The 24,179-nt window shown below is 64.9% G+C and overlaps 5 protein-coding genes across 9 annotated transcripts in view; 1 reads left to right on the forward strand and 4 right to left on the reverse strand.

Annotated features, from left to right (window-relative positions):
* The first annotated feature begins 886 nt into the window (after positions 1-886).
* On the forward strand, positions 887-2,577 carry LOC115353227 (interleukin 18 binding protein). Of its 2 annotated transcripts, none has more exons than XM_041118459.1 (5): positions 887-1,012; positions 1,212-1,280; positions 1,484-1,553; positions 1,830-1,955; positions 2,122-2,577. In XM_041118459.1, exons 1-5 carry the CDS (start codon positions 991-993, stop codon positions 2,306-2,308), a joined length of 474 nt encoding a protein of 157 aa, XP_040974393.1. In that variant the 5' UTR covers positions 887-990; the 3' UTR covers positions 2,309-2,577. The 2 variants fall into 2 exon arrangements, with proteins under 2 accessions (XP_040974393.1, XP_029898152.1); XM_030042292.2 differs by having other exon boundaries at positions 1,484-1,549; positions 1,826-1,955.
* A 687-nt stretch (positions 2,578-3,264) lies between these two features.
* On the reverse strand, positions 3,265-5,513 carry ART1 (ADP-ribosyltransferase 1). Its single transcript, XM_030042293.2, has 4 exons — positions 5,421-5,513; positions 4,253-5,120; positions 3,887-3,925; positions 3,265-3,785 (listed from the first exon to the last, which is right to left on the reverse strand). The coding sequence occupies exons 2-4, from the start codon at positions 5,037-5,039 to the stop codon at positions 3,703-3,705; spliced, it is 909 nt and encodes a 302-aa protein (XP_029898153.1). The 5' UTR covers positions 5,040-5,120; positions 5,421-5,513; the 3' UTR covers positions 3,265-3,702.
* Positions 5,514-8,159: 2,646 nt separating this feature from the next.
* LOC115353625 lies at positions 8,160-11,823 on the reverse strand. The gene is made up of 10 exons (XM_030043278.2): positions 11,158-11,823; positions 10,692-10,932; positions 10,523-10,600; positions 10,161-10,217; positions 9,636-9,731; positions 9,111-9,170; positions 8,963-9,018; positions 8,709-8,778; positions 8,501-8,547; positions 8,160-8,379 (listed from the first exon to the last, which is right to left on the reverse strand). Exons 1-10 carry the CDS (start codon positions 11,442-11,444, stop codon positions 8,160-8,162), a joined length of 1,212 nt encoding a protein of 403 aa, XP_029899138.2. The 5' UTR covers positions 11,445-11,823.
* A 3,989-nt stretch (positions 11,824-15,812) lies between these two features.
* Positions 15,813-20,277, reverse strand: CHRNA10 (cholinergic receptor nicotinic alpha 10 subunit). Of its 2 annotated transcripts, none has more exons than XM_030043248.2 (5): positions 20,197-20,277; positions 19,751-19,896; positions 19,183-19,292; positions 18,307-18,839; positions 15,813-18,146 (listed from the first exon to the last, which is right to left on the reverse strand). In XM_030043248.2, exons 1-5 carry the CDS (start codon positions 20,255-20,257, stop codon positions 17,662-17,664), a joined length of 1,335 nt encoding a protein of 444 aa, XP_029899108.1. In that variant the 5' UTR covers positions 20,258-20,277; the 3' UTR covers positions 15,813-17,661. The 2 variants fall into 2 exon arrangements, with proteins under 2 accessions (XP_029899108.1, XP_029899107.1); XM_030043247.2 differs by having other exon boundaries at positions 15,860-18,146; positions 19,183-19,337.
* A 3,334-nt stretch (positions 20,278-23,611) lies between these two features.
* Positions 23,612-24,179, reverse strand: part of NUP98 (nucleoporin 98 and 96 precursor) — a 40,693-nt gene continuing 40,125 nt past the window's right edge. For 2 of the 3 annotated variants that reach the window (XM_030042512.2, XM_030042510.2), the window contains exon 33: positions 23,612-24,072. In XM_030042512.2, coding sequence (XP_029898372.1) covers positions 23,852-24,072 — 221 coding nt within the window. In that variant the 3' untranslated portion in view covers positions 23,612-23,851. The remainder of the gene's footprint in view (positions 24,073-24,179) is intronic. The other variant, XM_030042511.2, reaches the window with a different exon arrangement.

The raw sequence follows: 24,179 nt of genomic DNA on the forward strand, positions 1-24,179 counted from the left end.
TGTGAGGGCTGGGGCGGCTGGTCCTGCCCTGTGGCCGTGCCTGTGCTGGCTCCCTGCCTTGGCCGTGCTGGGGAAGGAGGAGGCCCAAGGGCTTCCCCTGGTTTAGCAGCCTGATCTCGGCGAGTTACTGAAATCCTTATGTCTGCAGCTTTCCCGCTGGGCCCCCGCCGCCCTGGGCTGGCTCCAGGGGGGCTCTGCCATGGGAAGGCAGAGAGGGGCCAGCTCCTGGCCCGGGGTCCCGCTGCCCTGGCTCAGGCTCCTCGCCGGGCCCCCGGGGCTGGCTGGGTGCTGGCTCCCCTGCGGTCGAGCGCCGGAGCAAAGCCCTCGGTGGGTCCCTGGGGGCTTCTCTCCTTCATCCCCTGGAGCTGGGGGGCCGGTGCTGAGCTGCGGTCCTGCCCCAGCTGGGACATGCCAGGGCCACCCCTGAGCACCCAGGTCTCCCCCCGCCCAGCACGGGTGCTCATTCCCCAGGGGGGCTTCACCCACCTCCTTCTCCCCCTGTGCAGCTCTGCCCAGACCCTGCCTTGCCCCCAGCCCCCCCCTCCCCGGCTGCCCTCGAAACGTGGGGGGCACGGGGAGGCAAACCGTCCCTTGCCGTGGGAAATGCCGGCCGTGGCGCGGCCCGGCTCGCCGCTACGGTCGAGGCACGGCGTGGGGCTGCGGGCACGGTGCTGCCGTCAGCCCGCGGGACTGTCCCCGAGTGGGGCAAAGGACAGAGGGACGCGGCGCACACGCGGGGCTGTGGGGCGCATCCCGTGGGCTGTAGGACCGGGGCGGAGGGGGGGGGCGCGGGGGAAAGGCGGGACGTGGGGCACGGCACGGGGGGCTGGGGGGACACGCAGGGGCCGGTGCGGGTGGCGGTCGTGACCCGCCGGCGGAGCCGGGGCCGGGTGCGGGTCCGAGGGCGGCTCCCGGTGAGTCACGGCGCTCCCGCCCGCCGCCCCCTCGGGCCGCCCCATAAAGCGCCGCCGCCCCGAACGCCGCCGCACCATGGACCGGCTGCGACCCGCCGGTACGGCCGCCGCGGAGGGGCGGGACACCAGCCGGGACCCCCCCCCAACCCCGGGAGGGGGACCCAGACCGATGCCTGGGAGTGGGGGGAGGGACACCGGGACCGTTCCGGGGTTTGTGGGATGCTGGGGGGGAACCGTGCCGGGGCTCGGGGGGAGCATGCCGGTGTGCCCGGTGCTGAGCCCCGTCTCTGCCCGCAGGGATCTCGGGACCCCCTGCCCGGCTCCTCCTGCCCCTGCTCTGCTGCGCCCTGGCCGCCCGCTGCACGGGTAAGTGGGGGCTGCTGGGGGGGGGTGGACAGGGCCAATTCTGGGCTCTGTGCCCCCCCCCAAGGGGCCTGTGCGGGGGGCTGGGGCTGAGCCGTGCTCCCGTTTTTCTCTGCGGGACCCTGTGCTCCCACACACCCCAGAGATGTGGGGTCTCGGGGGGGGCAGCTCTTGTCCTCCCGCCTCACCCCGCTCTGCTCCCCCAGGTGCCATGGCCCTGAAGCCCCCCAGCATCACCGGCCTGCGGACGCCGGCAGAGCCCCCCCACCCAGGTGAGTGACCCCCGGGGCCATAGCAGGGGTGACCTGGGGATGGGGGGGCTGCAGTGAGACCCCCCAGCCGAGAGGAGGCACGGGGGGGGGGGGTGTCAGCTCCTGCACCAGCCCCAGCAGACACACGAGGTGCCAAAATTTTGGGGTGCTGGTGAGGTGGGGGGATATTCCCCTTTGGGGGGGGGGCAGGCTGCACCTGTGGTCAGGGGCAAACTGCCCCAGGGGGCACCGGGGACCCTCGCAGCCCCTCTGACCCTGCGTCCCCTCTGGCTCCAGGCAAGAGCGTGATGGTCTCGTGCGAGGCAGTGAGCAGCCTCCCCGAGCTCACGCTGCTCTACTGGCTGGGGAACGGCTCCTTCGTGGAGAAGCTGCACCCGGACGGGGCCGTGAGCGAGGGAACGGTGCTGTGAGTATGGGGTCGGGGACTCCCGGGGGGGGACAGCGGCAGTGGGGCTGCCTGCGGTTGGCAAAGAGGGGCCGCCTCAGTCGGGGCAGGGGCGCCAGGTCCCCCAGCCCAGGGTGGGTGTCATGGAGCCGGGGACGGGCGCTAACGGGTCTCGCTGGGTCCGCAGAGAGGAGCCGCGGTGCTCAGGGGTAGTGCTGCGCCGTGACCTGCACTTCAGCTCCTTCGGTGCCCAGCACCTCTACACTAACTTCACCTGCGTGGTGCTCAGTCCCCTCGGCGTCGACACCAGGGAGGTGCGGTGGCCGCCCCCAGCACCAGCCCCGGCCCCTGTCGAGAGCGGGGGACTGGGCTGAGACCGGGGAGCAACTCGTGACGGGTGAGCGCCCTGCAGCGCAGGTCCCCGCTCCCACGGCCCTGCACTGCTGCGTGGGGACGTGACGCCTCCATGGAGGTCTGTCTCCGTGCCCCGCCGTGGGGTCCGCACGGCCCCGCGTCTGCCGGCCCTGCTGCGCGTGGGGTTCCCGGCGCCCCTCGCTGAGCCGGGAGCACTGCCCAGGCCGACCCTGGGACCTGCCCACAGCCGGCTGTGGGACCCCAGCGTTTAATAAAGCACGTGAAGGCTGCCTGGTGTCACCCATGTCCTGGGGACGGGGCCACCCCTGGGTGCAGAGGGCACCCATGGGGTGAGGAGGGAGGGAGAGGAGGTGGCTCTGGTGACCGCAGAGGGCAGGATCCATCCCTGATCCCCTCCCTGCCCGGCGAGGGGGGGCTGGAGAACCACGGACAGCCCTGGTTCTGCCCTGGGGGTGCCTGGCCTCGTGGCTGCACCCTGCCCTGGAGGAGGAGGAGGAGGGTGGGGAGCCCAGGGGTGCAGGGACCCCCGGGGAGCTGGGCCCATCATGTCCCCCTCTGCACCCGGCGGGGCTCAGAGCTGTCCCTTGGCACGGCACTGCTGAGCCCCACGTGCTGCTCCATGGGGCAGCCCCCCACCCGTCTTGTCCTGACAGGGCTCTGGGCGCTGGGGCTGGGGTGGCCGGTGCCAGCCCCCTCCCTGCTCCCTCGGGTGCTGGTGGGGGCTGCGATCCCCCCTGGGCTGCAGGCAGCTGGGGACAGGCAGGGGAACAGACCCCAGCAGGAGAACCCCCCCTGGACCCCTCGAGCAGGACCCAGGGCACGGTCATCACTCCGTGGGATGCTCTGGATGCAGGAGGGATGGGGATGGGGGGACAGCTGGAGAAGACCCCGGCTGCTGCCCTCACGAGCTGCCCCCAGCCCAGGGAGCTGCAGGAAACCCCCGGAGACACCCTGGTCCCACAGCAAATCTTTATTCTTCTGGGAGCCAGGCAAAGGCGAGTGGCGGAGCAACAGGCTGGGCAGGGGAATCCCCAAAAGCAGCCCTGCTGCGTCCCCCCGGTCCCTGTCAGCGCCAGCCCCCCCTCCCTGGAGCAGCCCCTTGCAGACCCCACGCTCAGCTGTATCCAAAAGCCCCAGCCGTGGCTCTGCGAAAGGCCTCATCCAGGCTCCGCTGGTGTCCCGGGGCTGCCGGCGGGTCCCGGAGCCGGTGGCACTGTGGCAGGGCTGAGCTGGGCACAGGTGGCCGCCGTGCGGGACCCTGCAGCGGGGCTGTCCCCATGCCCCCGGCCCCTCCTGCTGCTCCGACCCATCCCGCCGTCTCCGTGAAGCTGGCGGCTCCCATTCCCGATCCCTTTTCCTTGCTGGGGTGCGGTGGCAGCGGTGGCGTCGTGGCTCAGGGGCCCCCGATGACTGCCAGGGCTGTGGCTGCCAGGAGGAGCCCCCAGAGGCGTGGGGGGTCCCTGGGGACACTCCTGCCTGGGGGTGCCGGAGAGGGGGAGTCAGGGGCAGATGGGGGGGCATGGGGGGGCCCAGCCGGGGGCCACCCTCCCCGGCCGCCACGGGGGCTCTCAGCTCACCTGCGCTGAAGACGCACGGCTGGCTCTTGCATCTCTTCTCTGCCAAAGAAACCAACTCTGTCTACGTGGCTGCTGCACGCTCTGCACCGCACGGCTCCTCGCCCCGACCCCCCCGCGCCGTGCCGTCCTGCGCCGTGCCACGCTGTTCCGCGCTGTGCCATGCATCGCTGCCGAGGGCCCCCATTGCAAACCCCGGGGGAGGGCGGCTGGGAGACGTGCGAAGATGCGCGCCCGAAAGCAAGCGCCCCGCATCACCCTCCCCGCGATCGAGACCCCCCCCCCCTTTCCCAGCAGAGCTGGTGGGATGGGGCCACCCCCGTCCCCTGCACCCCGGAGCGGGGAGGGACCGTCCGGCAGGGACATCACCTTTCACCAACTCGCAGTTGTAGGTGCTGCGTGTGCCCTGGGAGCGGAGATGGATGAAGGCTCTGTGCTTGTCGCGGGTGACGTTGGTGACCTCGAAGATCTCGAAGGGCGGGATGAGGACCTCCTCCTCCGTGGGGAAGAAGGAGAAGTTCCTGATGGAGGCGCCGTAGCAGGTGTCCACCGAGAAGAAGGTGTCCTGGCCGAAGGGCTGGGTGCTCTCGTTCCGGAGGGAGGTGGAGGTGAAGTGGCCGAAGCGGACACGCTGGTGGTGCTGGGCGGTGAAGCGGATGTCCCGGACGCCCCGGTAGACGTGGTGGCAGCGGCGGGGCTGGGCATCCCGCAGGGTGCGCAGGGCCTCGCTCATGAGGAAATGCAGCACCTTGAAGTGGAAAGCACCCAGGTATTCCTCGCGGGAGCGCCCGGCCTTACGCACGGCATTGTTGAACGCCTCGTACAGGGATTCCGGCAGCGTGTACGCCAGGAGGGCGACCGCCTGCTCCGGCCGCAGCGCCGGCAGCCGGGGGACGCGGCCCTGTCGGCTCCGCCATTCGGCAGCGGCGAGGGTCCAGGTGTTGGCGTAGACGCTGTTGTTGGCGAACTCGGTGCGGTTGAGTTCCTCCAGCAACTCCTCCATCATGCGGCTGCAGCCCTGGTACTGGTCGTCGAAGGAGGTGGGGGCCATGTCCAGTGCCACTTCCTTGACGGCGTTGAGGTCTCGTCGGCGTGGGGGGGTGCCGGCGGCCAGGGTCCCGGCCAGCAGCACCAAGCCCAGCGTCAGATGCTCCATGGCGGGCAGAGCCGCCCGGGGGGAAGCCCCCAGCTGCCGCGGTGCTGCAGGCAGGGAAGCAGCCGGTTCCTCCGCAAGCGGCTGGGGAGGTGGGGGAGCGAGAGCAGGGTCAGCTTGGGGAGGGCGGCGGGGCCTGGGAGGGGGCTGTGGAGAGAAGCGGGGCGGGCCGGGGGAAAGCAGCCCCAGTTGCACCCCTGGCCAGGGGCACCCTGCTCGGCACACCTCCCAGCACCGGCCGAGACCCCGACCCCATTCCTTGCGTTAAACCCTGCCAGCAGGCGGGCGTCCCCGGTGCCCGGCAGCACGGCCCGGGCAGCCCGCAGGTCTGCGGCATCACCCACGGGGAGCAGACCCCCCAGGAGCCCCAGCGAGAAGCGTTACCTGCACCCCGCGGCAGGCGCGGGGTTGGGGTGCTGCTCCCCGGCTCCCACGGCACCCAGCCCCTTGGCACCCACCCGCTGCCGGCAGGAGAAGAAGTCAGAAGCAAACGCTCTTTCTTTTTATAGCAGTCCTGGCCGGGATTGCTCGGGCCCAGGTCCAGCCCCCACCTCTGTCCTCCCAGTTATTTTTACCGTCCCCCTGCCCCGAGCGCCCAGTGCAGCCGCTGCCCCTCCTGCCTTGCAGCGTGGCTGTGGGGGACGGTCGGGAAACCCCCGTGGGATGAATTGCCTTTGCTTTAACCTGGGGGCAGGCCACCTGGGGAAAACCGGGGTGAGACAAGCAGGACCCTCCGGAGCAGCTCCGGCTGGACGCTGCCCTCCCCAGGCACAGCAGCAGCGTCCCCCCCGTGTCAGCATGGCACTGAGCGCTCCCCAGCTGCTGTTTGGAGGACCCAGGGTGGTTTGGGGGGGACAGCACCCTGTTCCCACGGCCCTTGGGGGGGCAAGACAGCTCCTACCTGGGCTGTTCCGGCATTCCTGGTTCTCCTCGTCTGGAAAGCAGGCGGAGGGGCTGGGGTCAGCATCATCCGCCCTGGGACAGCCCTGGACTGGCAGCCCTCCCCTGGGATGCCCGGCCACCTGCATCCCTGGGGGTCCCCCCTGCACCCATCCCAGGTAGGCACAGGTCCCGTTGTTACCGTAAATCGGCACTTCAGAAACTCTCTAAGACTCAATTTTGGAGTTTTAGAAAGCGGGCATTCTTTATTGCAGCGCTGGATGCACCGGGGGATCGTTCTGCCTATCGTGCACACCAACACTTTCAACAGTTGAGATTATTTTGTATATAATACATAGTCATGATTTTTCCTGGAAATAATTAACATAATCACCTGAATTCTGGGAAATCATTAATATGTGTAAATGTCCTTGTCGCAGGTGCACTCGAGATTGTTGGTGGTCTTCAGGGGTCCTCTGGTGGTCTTTGATAGTCTTCCTCACTTGTCCGCTAGTTAACCCTTTTCTAGTGATTCTGCGCAGTGGGACACTTTACATGTTTGATACAACTTATCCTAAAGAATGTTCGTTAGTAACTCTACTATCTATCTTTTCTTGATTTACATTCTTTTGTCACAAACCATATTGACACTCTAAGCTAAGTTACCTAAAAGGGCCTAAGGTTTTTATCTTCTCAGGGAATTTGCAAGGTCGGCCAGAAGTAATTTTCTCTTGTCTCTTACACATTTTGCAACATACAGGATTTCTTATCCACCACTAGTCAGTATAACAAAGCCACTGTGTTCTTTCCTTGTATCACCTTCGGTGCTTCGCAGGAGGAAGCGGTGACTCCCCCCGTCTGGGAAGACCCCGAGTATCTCGTGCCAGGGCTCAGCACCTCCTGCACCCCCGGGCAGAGGGAGACGGCTGCGACGGGGACCCCGGTGCAGCTGCGGATGCTGAGGATCGCGGTCCTGCTCCCGGCTGAAGGACGTGGAGGAGAAGCGACCCACTCTGGAGGGGCTGGAGCCGGCGGCTGGCGGTGGGCGATGCCACGGTGCCGGGGGGGCTGCGGGCGGCTGGCAGGGTCCCGCAGCAGCGGCAGGGCTCTCGCCGGGTGGCAGTGGGGGATTTGAAGGGGAAGCGGCCGTTGCAGCTGCGCAAGGGGAAGCCGCCACGTTCAGCGCCGGGTGCAGGTTGCTGTGTAGGGGATTGTGAGGGGTGCACTCCTCCTGTGTGAGATAACGGGACTTGGGTCCAGGCAGGTGCTCAGCAAGTAAGCCTCACCGAAGGTTATCCTCTGGTGTGAGGCTGTCAGTGAGAACCGAGCGTCAAAATCACAAAACCCCCATGTTTTGGCTGGAGACTGGGCTGATAAGTGGCCGAAACAGCATGAATGCAGCACAAAACCTGACTGAGTCAACCCCTGGATGCTGTAAGTATCTGCAGCCATCGGGGTCCACAGAGCTCCCCCTCCATAGCAGCTGGATGTGGGGCAGGGATCACCCCTTGAGCAGGGACCCCTCTCGAGGCTGAGAGACCCCGTACCTGACACCAGGCACCGACGGCTTGGTACGTGACGTTGTCTGCATGCAGGTAACATTTAAGATACGTGTAGGAAGCTTACGCGATGAGCTTTGTATCCCACCCTAACGTTAAGTGGAGTAGAGCACCGACCGCCGATCCATCTGTGCTTATTAAATATTTTAGATCCCTACACTGACTGATAAGAACTCGATCAACTAACGACTAGATGAGCTCCGGCCGAGTGACCTCTGACTCTTCTCCTGACCGAGACCCTGTGCCGGGGGGCCGGCCCCCGTCGCCGCTGCCACGCACCCCATGTAGGGGTTATACTGTATAACACTATGATTGAAACAACAGACAAAAGTGGGAGGTAGGTCGTGCGAAAGCGTGGAGGACAGAGGACTGGCAACATCTCCTGGCAATAGGGAGGTCCTGACCGTTAAAGGTGGGATGGGTGAAGGGCCATGCTCGGGATGGAAGCCCAGCTGCGAAATGGAACCAACGGGTAGACTGCCTGGCCCAAATCAGGATGGTCACCAGTGAGAAGGACGATTGGGACCGACGAGCTGAATGGTTGCATATCACGCGAGGCCACTCAGGGAAAGCCGATCTTTATTACGAATGCCAATCCCGGGGTTGGCCAGTGCCTATGAATACCTGTCAAGCAATCCTCCCAGCTTGTCCACAATGCTAAATAAGGCTTTATTGGGAGGGGTGGTCAAAAAGGCAGCAGCCCCTCACTGGCTGCTCGGAGGGCCTTTCCCAGCACGCATGCCAGGTTGGCGTAGGCTTCCAGCACACATGTCAGGTTGGCGTAGGCTTCCTCGGGCAGCAGGCGGTGGAAGACCTCGGGGTTGTACCAGGATGCGTAAAGCATGGCAGCAGCCACTGCAAAGATGATGGCCAGCTCCAGGCTGACAAAGAGCAGGAGGAGTGTCCTGTGGGGCAGAAGAAGTATGGGAGACAGGGCAGGGTGGATGCATCCCAGCCCCAAGAGAGATGGAGGGGCCCCTCCGGCTGGAGCAGGCGTCCAGCCCATCACCCGGTGGGGACACTCACTGCAGCCAGTAACTGAAACCGCGTCTCCTCGCCAGCACGTCCCTCTCCTGCAGGTCAACACAGAGCAAGGACACTTGTCAAGCACCGCCGCACGGCCGGGACAGCTGGAGTTGCACGGAGTTGCCTTGCGCGGGAGCGTAGCCCACGTGTGGCTGGCACCTCCGTGGACCCCTCTCCCCAGGGAGACCCACAGGCTCTTCCCCCTTACCAGCTGTGCTTCCACCACCTTCGGCAGCACAGTCTCCGGCATCTCTGCCTCCTTCTTCCTCTGATACTGGCTGCAGGCAACAGGGCTTGGTTGGACAAGTTACAGACCTCCGTGGCCATGCTGGGGGTCCCCTTCCACCCCCCCTCCCCCGGCAGGGATGGGGGTCCCCTGGCACCAGCATTGGCAGTCCCATGGCACCGGGTGCTGCAGGGACCCCCCCTGGACACCCGTGTGGGGCGAGGGACCCCGCTTACCAGCCCTCTTCCTCCTCCAGTGTCTCTTCCAGATTTCTTATTTCCTGACGCAGCACCTGGGAGAGGGAAGGGTCTGAGCCCCTGAGCCTGCTGTGGCCCCAGGGACCGTGGGCACCCACCCATTTTCCCCCGGCCCCTTCGGCACTACCTCGTTCTCCTGCTTGTCCTCCTTGAGCCAGGATGCTATCAGGGCACGGAACTTTTCCTCCTGCAAAACCACGGGTGCGTCGTGCGGGCGGCTGGGCTGGGACCTTGGCACCCTCGCCCCTCTCCAGCCCCAGGGCCGTTCCCACTCGCTCCCCCACTGCCCCAGGGCACTACTGGGAAACTGGGTGACTCGCAAGGACAGGCGTGGGGAAGTGATGGACCCCCCCCATAGCCTGGGGAAATCGTCCTCCCCAGTCACGCCGCTGGGCAACCGGCGCTCGGTGACCCTCTCTGAGCAGGGGGGTTGGAGACGACAAGATGACCTCCAGCGGTCCCTTCCAGCCTCTCAGCCCCAGCCGACGCAGCTCTGGGTCATGGGCAGAGGAGAGGACACCAACCTCAGTGCTGAGCTGCTGTACGACGTCGTGCGGCTCCTGATGGTTCCCCTTCTGCGTGCGGAAAGGAGAGCAGGGGCTCAGGGTCTGCAGCCCCAGCCCCTGCGGACCGGGAGCCCCTCCACACCTACCATAGGCTGCAGCAGCTCCTTGCTGCTTGCCGTCAGTGCGGAGCTCTGCTCAGCATCTCTGCCGGCTCCTTGACCGGTCGCCTCAGCCTTTGCTGCCTGCGGGAACGGGGAACCGTCAGGTGCCCTCTCACGGACGTACACCCCCTCGCACACGGCGCTGCCCCTGCTTCCCATCTCTCAGTGCCCGTCAGCCACTTGCACACCCGCACCGGGCCAGCGGTCCTGCGTGCCCCCTCGCCCCATGCCCGGCTCAGCCTGCGCTAGCTGGCTGCCCAGGAGTTGGCAGGAGATGGGGGGGGGGCACCAGGGACCTGCACTGCTGTCCCTCCCTCTGCCTTTTCCCAAAAGCAGTCTTCCTGGGAGAGAAGAGGGAATGGGAACGTCTGCAGGAGGGGCAGGGGCCCAATCCCTCCATCGCGGATACCACATCCCAAAGACCCTGCCCGTGGATGCTGGGGTGCGCGGACCCAGCACTGGCACCCCCCTCCCTGACCCTGCCAGGACGGGCGTCCTCCTTCCCTGTACCTTCCGTGCCTCTTCCAGGCTTGCGGCTGCCTCTCTCTTTGCTATTTGAAAGCGCTTCTGCGAGAGAGGAGGAGGAGAAGCTATCAGGGCACTGGACATTACCACAAGTGCCCTCCCCTCCGCATTATCCCTTCCTGGTTCCCCTCGGGCACTGCCTTTGCCCCTGCGTCCCCTCTCCTTCCCAGCCCTGCAGGCGGACAGAGGGACCCCCCCAGGCCCAGCTCTGGATGCGGTCCACGTCCGGACACGGTCCTGAGCAACTGGCTCTAGGGGACCCCACTTCAGCAGGGGCATTGGACAAGACCAGGTCATCTCCAGCGGTCCCTTCCAACCTCAACCAGACCGTGGTTTTGTGAACTCACCTTCATCTGGGCCACCTGCACCTCCAGCTGCTGGAGCTCCTGGCCGTTCTCTTCGAAAGAGCGCGCCACGAGACAGTTCTGGGAAAAGGAGCCGCACGCAGGCACTGAGCCCCTGACACAGCCCCAGCCGCCGCAGCTGGGGGACGTGGGTACAGGAGGGGACACTGACCTCCAAGGTGAGCCGCTCCACGGTTTTCTGCAGCTCCTGCTGCTTCTGCCCCTGCGTGGCGAAAGGAGGGGTCAGGGGCTCCGGTCTCGCAGCCCCAGTCCCCGGGGACAAGGGGACCGCTCCGCACCTACCAGACACCGCAGCAGCGCCCTGTGGCTTTGGGATGCCGCGGAACACCGGGCCAGGTGCACCCAGACCACGCGGAGGTCTTCTTTCACCGCTTCTGCCTGGGTGGTTATACCTGCGAGCCGGGAGCGAGCGGGGTGTGAGGGGCATGGACGCGGGCACGGACGCTCACGGGGACGGTCCCCAAGCTCTCGCACACGCAGGACACGTGAACGCTCAGGGCATCCGCACTCAGGCGTGCCTGCCTCTACTCGGCACATGAGCGAGGCTGGGGGTGCCGCGCACGGCCCCCCTCGCCCGGCAGCCGGCTGCGGGGACCGTGGGGATGCTCTGCCCTCACCCTCCTCTCCACCGCCAGAGACGTTCTGCTGCATTGCGGACACAGGACAGGTCATTGGCGACTCTCCTCGAAACTCCTGCCCAACAGCACCGAGGTTCTCCCCGGAATGTTCCTCCGCCTCCGGGAGCAGCCCCTTTTATAGGCGCCGGGGCACCCGTGTCACAGGCGCGAGGTGACGTCATGGTGACACGGTCACCGCTGCCCACCGCAACACGGCCATCGCCTCCCTGGGCTGGCACCAAGACCTGACCCGGGGCTCGGCCGCAGACACCGGGGAAACAGGGCATCGCTCTCAGCGCGGCTCTTAGCCCACCGGCGGGAGCGACCGCGAGCACCGCCCGCCGGCATTTCCCTGGGGGGTTTGCCGGTTCCTCCACCACCCGGCTGCCACCGCTGCCCACCCCGGGACCAAGCAGGAGCCAGGCTGCGCACGCAGTCCCAGCAGACACTCACACGGACATGCGTGAACCACGGGCGTGCACGGACGGCCACACCGCATGGGGTCCAGCATCCAGCCCCCACCGGGATCCAGCATCCAGCCCCAGGGGGGGACAACAGTCTGGGAAGGGGCAAAAATAAGGACCAGCTCTCCGTCAGACTCGACAAGGGTATAAAGGGGGTCCCGCCGGAGGACACCCTGAGTCGGTTCTCCTCGGAGCAGTGGGTCTGCAGTCCGGGACTCTCCCCTTGGGTCGGGATGCCGCCCCAGGTAACTCCTCGAGGTTGAAAGCCCTCATCTTTTTGGTGAGTGATAGGTGCATTTTGAGTCATCACTTTTAAATCTTAAGGATTCTTAAGGCGTCTGTGTAGTACCAATTCCCCTTACATCATTGAGCCTGTGGCTCACTAATGTTATCGGAGTTCTAACTAACTTTTTACCTAAGAATAAATCTGGCTTTTAACACCCGTTGGATTTGATTGTGAGAGCCTCCCTAACAGACCTCCAGGCCCTGCATCCCAGCTCATTCCTCAGTCTCAAATTACCAGCGCTGAGCAGTCACAATTAGAATTTCCCCTTCGGGGGTCTCATGCCACCCCAAACCCATGCATGAAACCCAGCAGCGCCCCAAAATGCTGCCAGTGCTCACGTCGGGGCCCGCCACCTCCAGCCCCCCTCCTCTTGGCACCCTCCCTGCAGGTATTGATGTATATGGAGGAGATCCCCCCGCGTCGTCTCTTCTCCGGGCTGAACAGCCCCAGCCCTCCCAGTTGAGGATCCCCTCCCTCGACCCGCTCCTCCTGACGCAGCCCCGGACACCCTTTGGCCACCCTGTTGGACTTGATGAGGTTCCTGCTGGCCCATTTCTCCAGCCCACTGGGGTCCCCAGACGCCAGCACACCCACTGGGGGACCAGCCACCCCCAACCCCAGTTTTGTGGGTGCCGGCGCTGCCAGCCCATCCCCGTTGGGTCGGGCACTGGGGGAGTCGCACCCCCAGCCGCGGGATGGAAGGATGAACCACGACACCAGGGATGCAGACAAGACAACATTTAATTTTTTGACATTTCAGAAGGGGGAGCGCCCCGGGCATTCCCAGCCCCACGCTCCCCGGCAGCTCGGTAGTAGGGGAACCCATTTTTCTTCTGGGACCAGCGCTGCCAGCACGGGGGCTTGCGGAAGAGGACGCGGCAGGGCCGCCAGTGGCGTCTCCACCAAGCCTTCAGGCAGCGCCAGAGCCGGGCGCAGCCCTCCCGCAGGCACCGTCCAGCCCTGCACGGACCCGGGGCCGTCCGGCCGCGTGTCCTGCCCACGGGCACCCGCCGCCGGGGACTGCGCTCTGCCAGGATGCTCGTGCCTGCAGCAGCGGGGATGGTGCTGCACGAGCCCATGGAGCTGCTCCTTTCCGGCTCCATGGGGCTGCTCTTGTCTGGTTCCACAGGGCTGCTCCTCTTCACATCCATGGGGCTGCTCCTGTCCAGTTCCACAGGGCTGCTCCTGTCCAGTTCTACAGGGCTGCTCCTCTTCACATCCATGGGGCTGCTCCTGTCCAGTTCCACAGGGCTGCTCCTGTCCAGTTCCACGGGGCTGCTCCTGTCCAGTTCTACAGGGCTGCTCCTCTTCACATCCATGGGGATGCTCCTGCCCAGCTCCACAGGGCTGCTCCTGTCCAGTTCCACGGGGCTGCTCCTGCCCAACTCCGTGGGGATGCTCCTTTCCCACTCCATGAGGCTGCTTCGCTCTTTTCCCGCGTCTGTGTCCCCACCCGCAGCCTTGTCCACATCTGCGTCTGCCTCTGGCAGCTCAGCCCCAAAGCACTGGGGCCAGACTCTGTCCCCCAGCAACCCCAGTTGCACCTGCACCTCTACCCTGGCAGAGGGGAGGGAGGGCTCCCTGGGGGGGGGTCCCACGGCAGCCCGCTGCCGTCCCTTGCCGCTGGGCCAGCACCGTCTGCAGCAGCTCACATTGCTGCTCGGTCACTGCTTGGGCGGCCTGAATGGTACTAATGAGCTGGAGGACGAGCTCCCCCTCGTCCGTGGCCACGGCTGGGGGGCTGCCGGGGGGTGGCTCCATGTCCACGGCGCTTTGCGCCCTGTCCCCACCATCCCCGGGGACCCGCTCTTGCTTGGCCCCCACTGGCAACTCCAGCAGTCTGTCCATCGACCTCTTGACAGCCTTGGGGGTCTGGGGGGGTCCCGAGCCGGTGAGCGCCGCCAGGTCCGCCATCGCTCCGGGCCAGGGCTCCGGGAAGGAGTAGAGGGAGCACAGGGAAGAGGAGCTGCTCCCCAGGATGGAGGACAGGGAGACCAGCGGGGCCCCCGGGGACAGGCACTCCTGGCTCGACGCCTGCGTGATGGCCCTGCAGAGAGGAGAGGGAAGAGACCCCCGCTGCACCCCAGCCCCTCCAGCGGGACTCGAGGGCAGCACCTCCTCCCTGACAGACAGGCGAGGGTCTGGGGGCAGGATCTGGGGGTCTCCCCCAGCACTCACATCTCCAGGGTCTGTGTGACCTTCTCCACATCTCTACGTGTCTGCTGCAGAGAAGCTGCCGAGGGAGAGGATACAGTGAGCGGCCAGCAGCCCCCGGCACAGCCCCGGGGTCAGGGCTGCCCTGGGGTTCGGCCGATGGTGGGGTGCTCGGTGCTGGGGCCGCTCACCGCTCTGCTTCTCCGGATGGGCTCTCGCCGCTTTCATCTGACGCTTCAACTCCTTCCACAAACTCTGTAGGATTCCCCAGGAGCTGGGTGAGACCGGAGCAGCTCCCGGCCCCACGCCGCAGCCCCCCACGCCACTCCACACAACGCCGTACCCCACGCCACAGCCACGGCACGCCATAGCGCGGTGCAGCACGACAGCCACCTACCCAGAGCCGCTTGACCTGCAGGACGGCGGAGACCAGGCTGAGCTGCAGCACCAGCATGAGGAGCTGGAACAGCTCAGCCAGGCTGAGGTTGTTGGAGCGCCCCATGGCACCGGCTCCGGTGCGGCCACGGCGCTCCGAGTCACCGGCGTGGGTCCACGGTGCGGATCCCCAGGGACTGCATGGGTTCCCAGTGACGGGCTCCCAACGCTGCTGCTGGTGCGGCAGAGGCGGAGGCTGCAGTCTGCCAAGACGATGCCAGACTGCGGTACCCACTGCCTGCTCCCGCGGGGCTCCGCACCCCACTTTTACAGTATGGCAGCAGGCAGACCCCCCCTTTGTGACATCGCAGGACAGGCAGAGCCCCCCTTTGTGACACCTGGTGGCCCCCCGTGCCCTCCCCAGCCTGGTATGGGCAGATGCAAGGGGCTCAGGAGGGGCTGGGATGTCCCCCTGGAAATCAGGGGTGGCAGCTGGGGGAAGCCCGCAGTCTGCAGGAAGGGGGACCCTGGGGGGGCTTCAGAGGGGAGGGAGAAGGAGAAGGGGAAGGAGAAGGGGAAGGAGAAGGGGAAGGAGAAGGGGAAGGGGAAGGAGAAGGAGAAGGAGAAGGAGAGAGAGAGAAGGAGAAGGGGGGAAAGAAGGGGAAGGGAAAGGGGAAGGAGGAGAAATTAAAGAGGATTCCCCTGGATGATGAGCCCAGGCCGTGGCTGCTCGACCCCAGCCATCAGCTGACCCCCCCAGCCGCTCGCTCCCCCCCCCCAGCAGGATGGGGGGGACAATTGGGAGGGCAAATGCAGAAGTAGCGGAAACTCTGGCTAGCGACAAAGCCGGTTTAATTAGTGAAGGGAAATAAAGCACCAAATCGCCAAGAGGCGCCCGAGTGGTCAGTGCCAGCAGCCCAGCCGGGCGATGCTCAGCCAGGGCCCGACTGATGGCTGTGTGGGAAAAGCCCCCCCTGATCTGAGCGGCAGCGCGATGCCAGGCGGGCTGCAGCGTCCCCTTGGCCAGCCGGGGTCAGCCGTGCCCCCCAGCCCGCTGGTGGGGGGCACAGGAGAGGCAGCAGGACCCCCCCCATGGAGGAGAACCTGGGGTGCCGTGGCTGCCCTGGGTTTAGATGCCGCGACCCACCTGCCCCCGGCTTCTCCGCTCCCTGCTGGGGCCAGGCACGGCCCCGGGCTCCTGCCGGGATTTGGGGGTCTGCAGCCCCCCCCCCGGGATTTTGCCCCCTGGGGGGGGGTTCCCTCCCAGGTCCCCGAGGGAGGGCTGCAGGGACATAGCGGTCGCTTCGTCGCCGTGCCGGATGGCCGGGCACGCCGTGCTCCGGTGCGCTGCAACTCCCGCCTGGGTGACGCTGGCTGTAACGGAGCCGGGAGAGACCTCGGTGCCACCCAGGCCAGCCCCGATGGCCGCTACGTGGGGTGCGTGGCAGCAGCGACGGGGGCCGGGGGCCGGCCCCCTGGCACAGGGTCTCGGTCAGGAGAAGAGTCAGAGGTCACTCGGCCGGAGCTCATCTAGTCGTTAGTTGATCGAGTTCTTATCAGTCAGTGTAGGGATGTAAAATATTTAATAAGCACAGATGGATCAGCAGTCAGTGCTCTACTCAACGTTAGGGCAGCATACAAAGCTCATCGCGTAAGCTTCCTACACGTATCTTAAATGTTACCTGCACGCAAACAATGCCACGTACCAAGCCGTCGGTGCCTGGTGTCAGGTACGGGGTCTCTCAGCATCAAGAGGTGTCCCTGCTCACGGAGCGTGCTCCCCCCCCCAGACCCCCTGGGTCCTCCAAGGAGCAGCCGGGGAGCGAAGGGTGCCGGGAGAACGGCGGCACCAGTGCTGCTCAGGGTGGGAGCGGGTGCTGTACCTGCCTGGTTTGGGATCCTGCGCCACTGTGATGAGGTTTTGGGGTTTCACCTCTGCTCGGCAGTGAGGCTGGGGGCCTGTCTGCGGGCTGCCCCCCCTGGCGCCACCAGCTGCTGCGTTGGCCCCGTGGTCCTACCCGCTTTGGCTCTGAACTTCAAAGCGTGCCGTGCCATGCTGCTGCATGGGTCCCCGGGGAGGGACGCCACTGCAGGGTCTCCACCGCGGGATGTTGGCCGCCACGGGCTGGGCTGAGCGGACACCGATGGACCCCGGGACCCACCTGCCCTGCCTGGGGTGGGCAGCAGCTCCAGAGCTCCTGCCGGGCGCTGCACCCCTTCCCACGGGGAGCCCCGTGAGTTTGTCATCGAAGGTGTCGACGGCCAGATCCTTCCATCCCTGCCAGGCACCATCCTCGCCCCAGCCAGCGCCCAGAGGGGACGGGGCAGGGGCTTTCCCGCTCCCTCGGGACCCTCACCGGGGCTGCCGGAGGCTGGAGCAGCATCTCGGGGGGCTGCGGTGGACCCAGCCCTGGCTGGGCAGGGCGGCAGATGCCAGTGGGCACATGGGAGTTGGCCGGCATGGCCGGGAGCAGTGGCTGCAGCTCAGGGCACTGTGGGGTTTCGTGGGCGGTTTTGGGGTGATGTGAGACCCCCAAGCAGCACCGATAACTGGGGGACTGGGGTGGCTCAGGGACCAGGGCCCTGCCAGACAGCGGTGCCAACGTAGGGGTATGTATGTGTGTCTGTACACAACTTTATGTCTGTATATCTATCTATACATACACATCCATGCAGGGAAAGGCTCTGCCCAGCCCTCCCTCCACTGTGGCGCTCGGGATGAGGCTGCGAGGACCAGGCACGGCCCCATGGAGAGAAGGGTCCCCGAGGGTCCCACACCTCTTTGCTGCCCACTCCACGCACAGCCCCAGCCCACACCAGCTGGTGCCGGTGCCGGTGCTGCAGCCCTCCCCGGGGCATTGAGGCCCCGGGACCCCCCCCACAGCCACCAGGCAGGGGAGGGAAGACACACGCTCCAGGGTTTATTTCCATTGTGTTGGATTTTTTGGGTGCAGGGTGCAATGGGAGGATGCGGGTGCATGCCCTGGCGCAGCCACCTGGGGGGCTGGGACCCCTCAGCCCTGCAGCCGGGGCGGCCCCGGCCGGGACGGGGGTCCCGCTGTCGGGCTCCTCTCCCCTGATTCTGGTGGATCTCCCACCCGCAGCTCCGTGGGTGGCCAGGGGGTGCTCGGGACGAGCCACCTTCACGGGGCACCTACGGCCACCACCGTCCCCAGGGGCGGTCGTGGGCAGGGGGTGCATCGGGGCGGTGGGTGCGCGGGGCCGTCAGGCAGCTTTGCCCAGGACCAGCACGCTCATGAGGAAGACCATGAGGAAGAAGACCCACATGAAGAATCGGTCCATCACCTTGGCCACCTTCTTCCACTCGCTGGTCCGGCGCTGGGCGGCTCGGTGGCGCCGCAAGCAGCTGGCGATGTAGCCGACGTTCCTCAGCAGGCCGTCGTGGTGGCACGGGCAGCGGTCCCGGGGGCAGCCCCCTGCCTCGGTGCCCACCTCCCCCTCCCCGGGGCTCTCCCCCGGCCCCCCGGCGTCCCCCCTGCCCGCCCGCCCGCCCGGCGCCCGCGGAGGGCTCTTGCAGCTCTCGCCCACCTCGTAGACGCAGCAGAGCCGGGCCATGTGGTGGAGGATGAGCCGCCTGGCCCAGGGGGGCACGGGTCGGGCCCCCGGGCCGCAGTGGTGGACATTCATGATGAAGATGGTCAGCGCAGTGGAGGCCGTGATCATGGTCATGGTGGCGATGTAGTACTTCCCTGCGTGGGCAACGAGCGGCGACGCTGCGGCGGAGGGGGTAGAGGCTCACACCCCCCCCCCGCTCCCCGCACCGCAGCCGCCCCGGCACGGGTGCTGCCCATCACCCCGGTGCAGTCGCTCCGGTCCCATGGGAGGGTCCCGGGCACCGTGGAGGCTCACCGATGAGGGGGACGCTCTCCGCGGGGGGCATGCTCTCTGCCACCAGCAGCTGGAAGACGGTGAGGGCCAGCAGCACCGTCACCCCCAGCGAGACCTTCTCCCCCGAGTCGGCCGGCAGGTAGAAGCCGAGGGGCGCCAGGAAGGAGACCATGATGCAGGGCAGGAGCAGGTTGAAGATGTAGAAGGAGGCGCGGCGGCGGAGGAGCAGGGTGTAGGTGACGTCGGGGTAGGGCTCGGAGCAGCAGCCGTAGGTGATGACGTTCCTCGTGGCCGGCATGCCCAGCACTTCCCACTCCACGTTCTCCACAAAGTCCGTCAGGTCCCCGGTGTCCAGCCGGTTGCGGAGGTCGATCTGGTTCCCGTTGTAGGTCCAGGAGCCGAAGGTGAGGCGGCACCGCTGCCCGTCGAAGGGGAAGTAGGAGACGTCCACCTTGCAGGAGCTCTTGGTGATGGCGGGCGAGTCCCACATGATGTGCCCATCGGAGCGCAGCACCACGTTGGTCTCCATCGAGCCGCCAAAGTGGTCATCGGCACTGGGGGAGGGACGGCTGTGGGGCCGGGATGGCCCCGAGCCCCAGGTGGGGCACGGGTCTGCGGGGCTGGGGCCGAGCGCCTGCCCCCAGCGCCGTGTCCCTTCCCCGTGTCACCCTGCCCGCCAAAGAGGGGGCTCGGTGCCCCTGACCGCCCCCGCGGTGACATGTCCCAGCCGGCAGGTCGGTGCCAGGCACACCAGGCTGGTGCCAGCCCCCCCTGCCCCCACCTTGTCGCCCAGTTGGGGTGACCATCCATCCCCCTGCGTCACCCACACCGGGACGCCTCTGCTCCCCCCCCCCAGCTCCGAGAGCGGCGTGGGGGGGGGTCCCGAGCACAACCCACTTGTTGTAGAGGATGATGTCCGGCCGCCAGACGTAGCTGCTGGGGATGCGGATGCTGTCGATGCCATCGTAGGCATCCTTGTCCCAGGTGAGGTGGGCGTCCAGCCAGGCCTGGCGGACCCACAGGTAGGAGGTGAGGACCTGGTTCCTCTCGTCCTGCCGAGGGGAGAGGGTGGGCGTGGGGGGACAGACACCAGTGCCACCAGCACCCCCCTCGACCATCCAGCTCGGCAGCTTCTGTAAGGGTCCCGAGGGGCTGAGCTGCTTTCAAGGGGATGGTACTGGTTTTGGGGGGGGTTGGAGAGGTCTGAGCTGGTTTCAAGCGGTCCAAGCTCCTTTTGGGGAGGGGGACAGTGCTGGTTTTGGGGGTTCTGAGCTGACTTGGGGGCAGCTGGGCTGGTTTTGAAAGGCTTGGACTGGTTTTGAGGGATGAGCATCAGCTCTGGGTCAAGCAGGTCCCGCTGGGGGAGAGCAGAGCCCGGCTAAGCGGTGACCAGGAGCGTGACAGGGGAAGGTCCCGTTTTGGCCGGGCTGGGCTGCCGGTGCCGGTGCCGTGCCCGGCCGCTCACCATGTCAATAATCTGGGAGAGGGTGATCTGGAGGGTGACGTTGAGCGCCCGGTCCGTGTCCTCCACGGGGCGCAGGGCACTGGAGTAGTTGGCGAAGAGGTCGTGGAGCAGCTTGTAGGCGAACCTGCCCTGTGCCCCCCGGCAGCCTGAGGGGACCCAGACCGGGGCTGGAGGGGCCACGGCAGCGAATGCAGCCGGACCCCTCCCAAGGGACCCCCAGGACCCGGCCATGGGGGGCCACTGGCAGCTGAGCGAGGTGGAGAAGCATGCCGGGACCCCCACCCCTCCTCGCCACCAGCCTGAGCCCCCCAGCCCACCGACCCCGTCCCCCACCCGGGGATGCCCGATGCGTGGGGATGCTGCTGCTCACAGGGGCCAGGGACCCTCTCCCCACGCCCCTGGCGGGGTGGGGGTCAGTGCCCCTCGCCGCCCCCTCTGCCGCTTACCTGGGGCCAGGAGGCAGCTGGCGAGGCAGAGGGCGAGCAGCGGGCGAGCTCCGGGCTCCATCCCGACGCGCGCAGGTCCCAGGGGACACGGCGGGGGGGGGGGGATGTGCTGCCTGCAAGCGCCGGGGTGACGTCAAGGCTGGGGCAGGGCAGGGGGGGGGGCATGGCCCCCCCAGGGACTGATAGTCTCTGTGCGGCGACCCCTGTGGCAGGGGGTAACGGCGAGCGACCCCGGAGGGTCCCTGGCTGGGACAGGGTTTGGGTGCAGCTGAGCCCCTTTGGGACGGGTCTGGGTGCTGACACGCTGCCTGCTGGCTGCCCACCAGCTCCCCAAGCCCAGGGAAGGCTTTGCCCACCAGCCCCCTGAACCATCACTCCCACGAGACCCTCCTGGCCCCACTGGTGGCAGGCAGCCCCTTCTCTGCCTGCTCCAGGCAGCTCGGGGCCAGGACCACTGTGACAAGGACCATGCGGTGGGCTGGAGCGGGCAGGGACGAGGTTGCTCCTCACCGTGTTGTCTGGAGCTGCCGGCAGCTTCATGTGCTGAAAACCACCCTCTCGAGGCTTCTCTGGCCCAGGGGGCTGGGGGCAGAGGGGGTCGCTCCGCACAATCCTGGCCCAGAGCAAGCTGGAAAAGGGAACCCCAGGGCTGAGAGGGAGACTGTCAGGGTACTGAAGCCCACCGAGGCTGTGGCAGTGGGTGGTGGGAAGAGCTGAGGGCAGATGCTGCGGACCCCAGCATGGAGGGATCACTGTGCACAGCAAGGGACATCCCGTTCTCTGGTCTCAGTGAAAGAGCGAGGACAGGGAAGAGGAAGATTATTCCCATTTGGTGAGAACAGAATCCCAGGAGGTTAAGGGACATGACCCAGGAGACAAAGCAGAAAAGTGGCAGAGAAGTCCCTGCCACAGGGATGCTGGAGCATCTCCGCAGCTCCGGCCATGCGGGAGGCCAGCAACTCCCGCTCCCCCAGCCCCTCCCTGGCACCTTTCCTACGCTGATCCCCGGCAGCAGATGCCAAGCAGTGCGCTGATCAGTTTTAAGGCTGGAGGTTTTGTTTCCAGGCAGTGAATTATTCACAGCCAGCCCAGTGTCCCAGCTCTGCTGCTCCTCCGCCCAGGGCAGCAGCTGGGGTTGCAGAGAGGCAATTACGATAATGGAAGGAGGCGAAGCCGGAGCAACCTGGTGTCACATTTAACACACAGCAATGCCAGCACAGCAGGACAGCCGCCCTGCGTGGGCGAGGACACACTAATCGCCGCTGCTTTTATGGTGTTCCGTGCCCAAGAGCTGGCACTGGGCAGTGGGTCCCCCCCAGCCCCAAGTCCAGGAGGAGAGACCACCAGACACCCAGCATCACGCCGCCTCAGGAAGCAGAGGTCTGGATTTGTGCCCAGCTGAGGATATTTATCTGTGGTTTATTTAACCCCTTTTTGAACACCCTCACAGTTTTCAGCTTGAACAAACCTGTTCTGTGCTGCACAGAAAAGCACTTCCCTCCCTTTGCCATGAGGCTGTAACCTGGCCCGTCCCTCACCTCTTTCCAGAAATCCCCCTTCCAAGAAAGGACATTTCCCCCCCTCAGCACTACCCCAGCCTCCTCCAGCCCCCCTCTCCTTCCCATCTCTGCAAATGGTTCCCAGGAGGACGAGCTCCATCACCCCCGCAGAGACCGAGGTGAGGCTCACCAGGCCGTAGCTTACCACATCTTGACAGGTGACTTTTTTTATTCCAGCTGTTCCTGCTTGCTTCCAAGGAACCTCCCCCAGTCACCACGACCTTTCACATGTATTGGAGCGGCCTTGCAGCTCCCTCAGCCCTTACAGGTGTACCCTGCCAGGTCCCAGAGACCTGGGACGCCTGGTCTAAGTGCTCCCTAGCCTCACCCCTCTCCATCAAGGCAAGTCTTCCTCACTCCAACCTTTCCCACCGGTCTCAGGGACCTGAGGCTGCTGAAGACCAGTCCTACCAGTAAAGACCAAGATGAAGATGACATCCAGTACCTTTTCCACATCCTTTGTGACCAGGTCCCCATTCCTGTTCCACACCAAGCGTACCTGAAAACACCTTCCCTGTTGCTCCTCACAACCCTCAACAGATTCAGCTCCAGAAGGGTGCAGCTTTCCCCTGCCCCCTCTGGTCCTATGAGCCAGCCCAAGCCACCCAAGTGGGACAAGCCAAGGGACACGTGCCTACGAAACCAAAATCTTACTTAAAAAGCAAAGGAAACCGTGGGAATACTATAAACATTTTATTTATTGTTTTCAAAAAGACAGGAAAATAATCTAGATCATTTATTTATATTTTTTGTTGTTGTTTTTTTTTTTTTTTTTTTTTTTTTTTTTAATAAAAACCTTTACATAATCCTCATGCATAAAGACCTTCAGTGGGCCAATGCAAAGCAGCACCAGGCAGCCTGGAAGCTGCTGGCCACTGCCAGCACTGGCTGGCCGGCTGTGGCAGGAGGTGCCACTGCAGCAACCCTGAAATCAGAGCAGAGCAATAGACAGCTTTTCTTTTTTTTTTTTGTTTTTTTGTTTCCTTCTTTCAAAAATAGTCAGTTTCTAAACACAGTAAGAGTAAAGACTGTACACACCAGAGCACATTGACACAGTCAGCTGTTCACTTGCAGGATGTTCTTAGGCTGGACAGTGGCTCCGCTCGATGTCACCCAGCGACATGGCAAACACAGAGACAACAGCGTGTGCCGGGCACTCGCGCACGTGGCAGTGCGGCTGCGTGTACCCCTTACCTACACAGGCAGCTGTCCGGCGGCAAAGAGGCAAGTCCGAAGTGCCTGGGCAGCCAGGCTGCTCTGCTCCTCAGGCAGGTGACCTCTTTTGGCAGTTTTGCTTTCAGCACAGAATTTGCCCCGTCCCATCAGAAGCCTGGAGTCCTGGAATGCAGCAACTATTAGGACAAGCTCCTGTGTTTTACTGCATGCAGGACCCAGGAGACGTCCGTCCTCAGAGGCCCGCATGGTGCAGAGCACACCATAAGGCACGCACACAGGTGTCGCCTCCCTTTCTCCTGAGGGAGGGAAGTAGCTTGCTTTGTTTTTGGAGACAGAGGATGGAGAAACGAGAGAAAAAACACATTCACAGGTCTCCGACTTAGCAAGAGAATGCAGGAAAAGACAATTCTGAACTTAAGTTTCTTCTCCCTCCCCCACCCACAGAGCAAACTTTTAACATAAAGCCCCAGTTAAAGCTTATCCGCGGTCAGTTCAGGTGCCAAAGGTTCATCGGTTTACCAAGTGCAGCCCCACCAAAGCGGGAGTCTGCCCACGGAAAACTGTCCCAGCGCTTGCTTCACCATCCTCTGCGCCGCAACGAAAGGAGCGAAAAGGACCTGCCAGGAGCCGAAGCCCACACCGTGCCCCCCTCCACAGGTACAGTCTCGCCTGCAGACAGGTTCGGCAAGAGGTGCTTTATTGATTCTAGGAAAATGTTGTTTGGTTGAGGGTGCCAGCCAGCAAGGTCCAATCAGTCTCAATGCTCCCCCAGGTTACAAAAACTCCTGCGTTAGCCCACATACTAAAGCTGTTTTACACCCCTATCGAAAAACCTGCGTGGCTAGAGGTTGTTCGCCCTCAAAACAAGGGTAAGGGTTAACAAACGGTAAAAACTGTCCATCGGTGGAAGGGATTCTTCCTCAATGCGTCACTACTGTCAGCTCCCGTAGGTAAGACTGGGTGAGGCTGCGGAGCTCCTCCAAGGCATAGTCCTCCGGCATAGGCAGCCTTCCGATGTGGGGAGCGAGCAGGCGAAGAGGGACGCGCTGCAGGTCAGGCGTGGAGTCGGAAATGGGCTCTGGGGTGTGCTGCAGGCTGAGGACCACCCGCAGCAGGTTAGCAACACGCTTGGCCATATCTGGAAAGAGAAGGAAGAGGAATGTTTCTTCATGCTCCACACCATGCTCCGGTGGGGGAGCTAGCACGTGAGCGCTTACAAGCTCACCCTGTGGAGGGGTGAACTTGAGC

The sequence above is a fragment of the Aquila chrysaetos genome, chromosome 19 (genome assembly GCF_900496995.4).
Source record: "Aquila chrysaetos chrysaetos chromosome 19, bAquChr1.4, whole genome shotgun sequence".
Lineage (NCBI taxonomy): Eukaryota > Metazoa > Chordata > Aves > Accipitriformes > Accipitridae > Aquila > Aquila chrysaetos.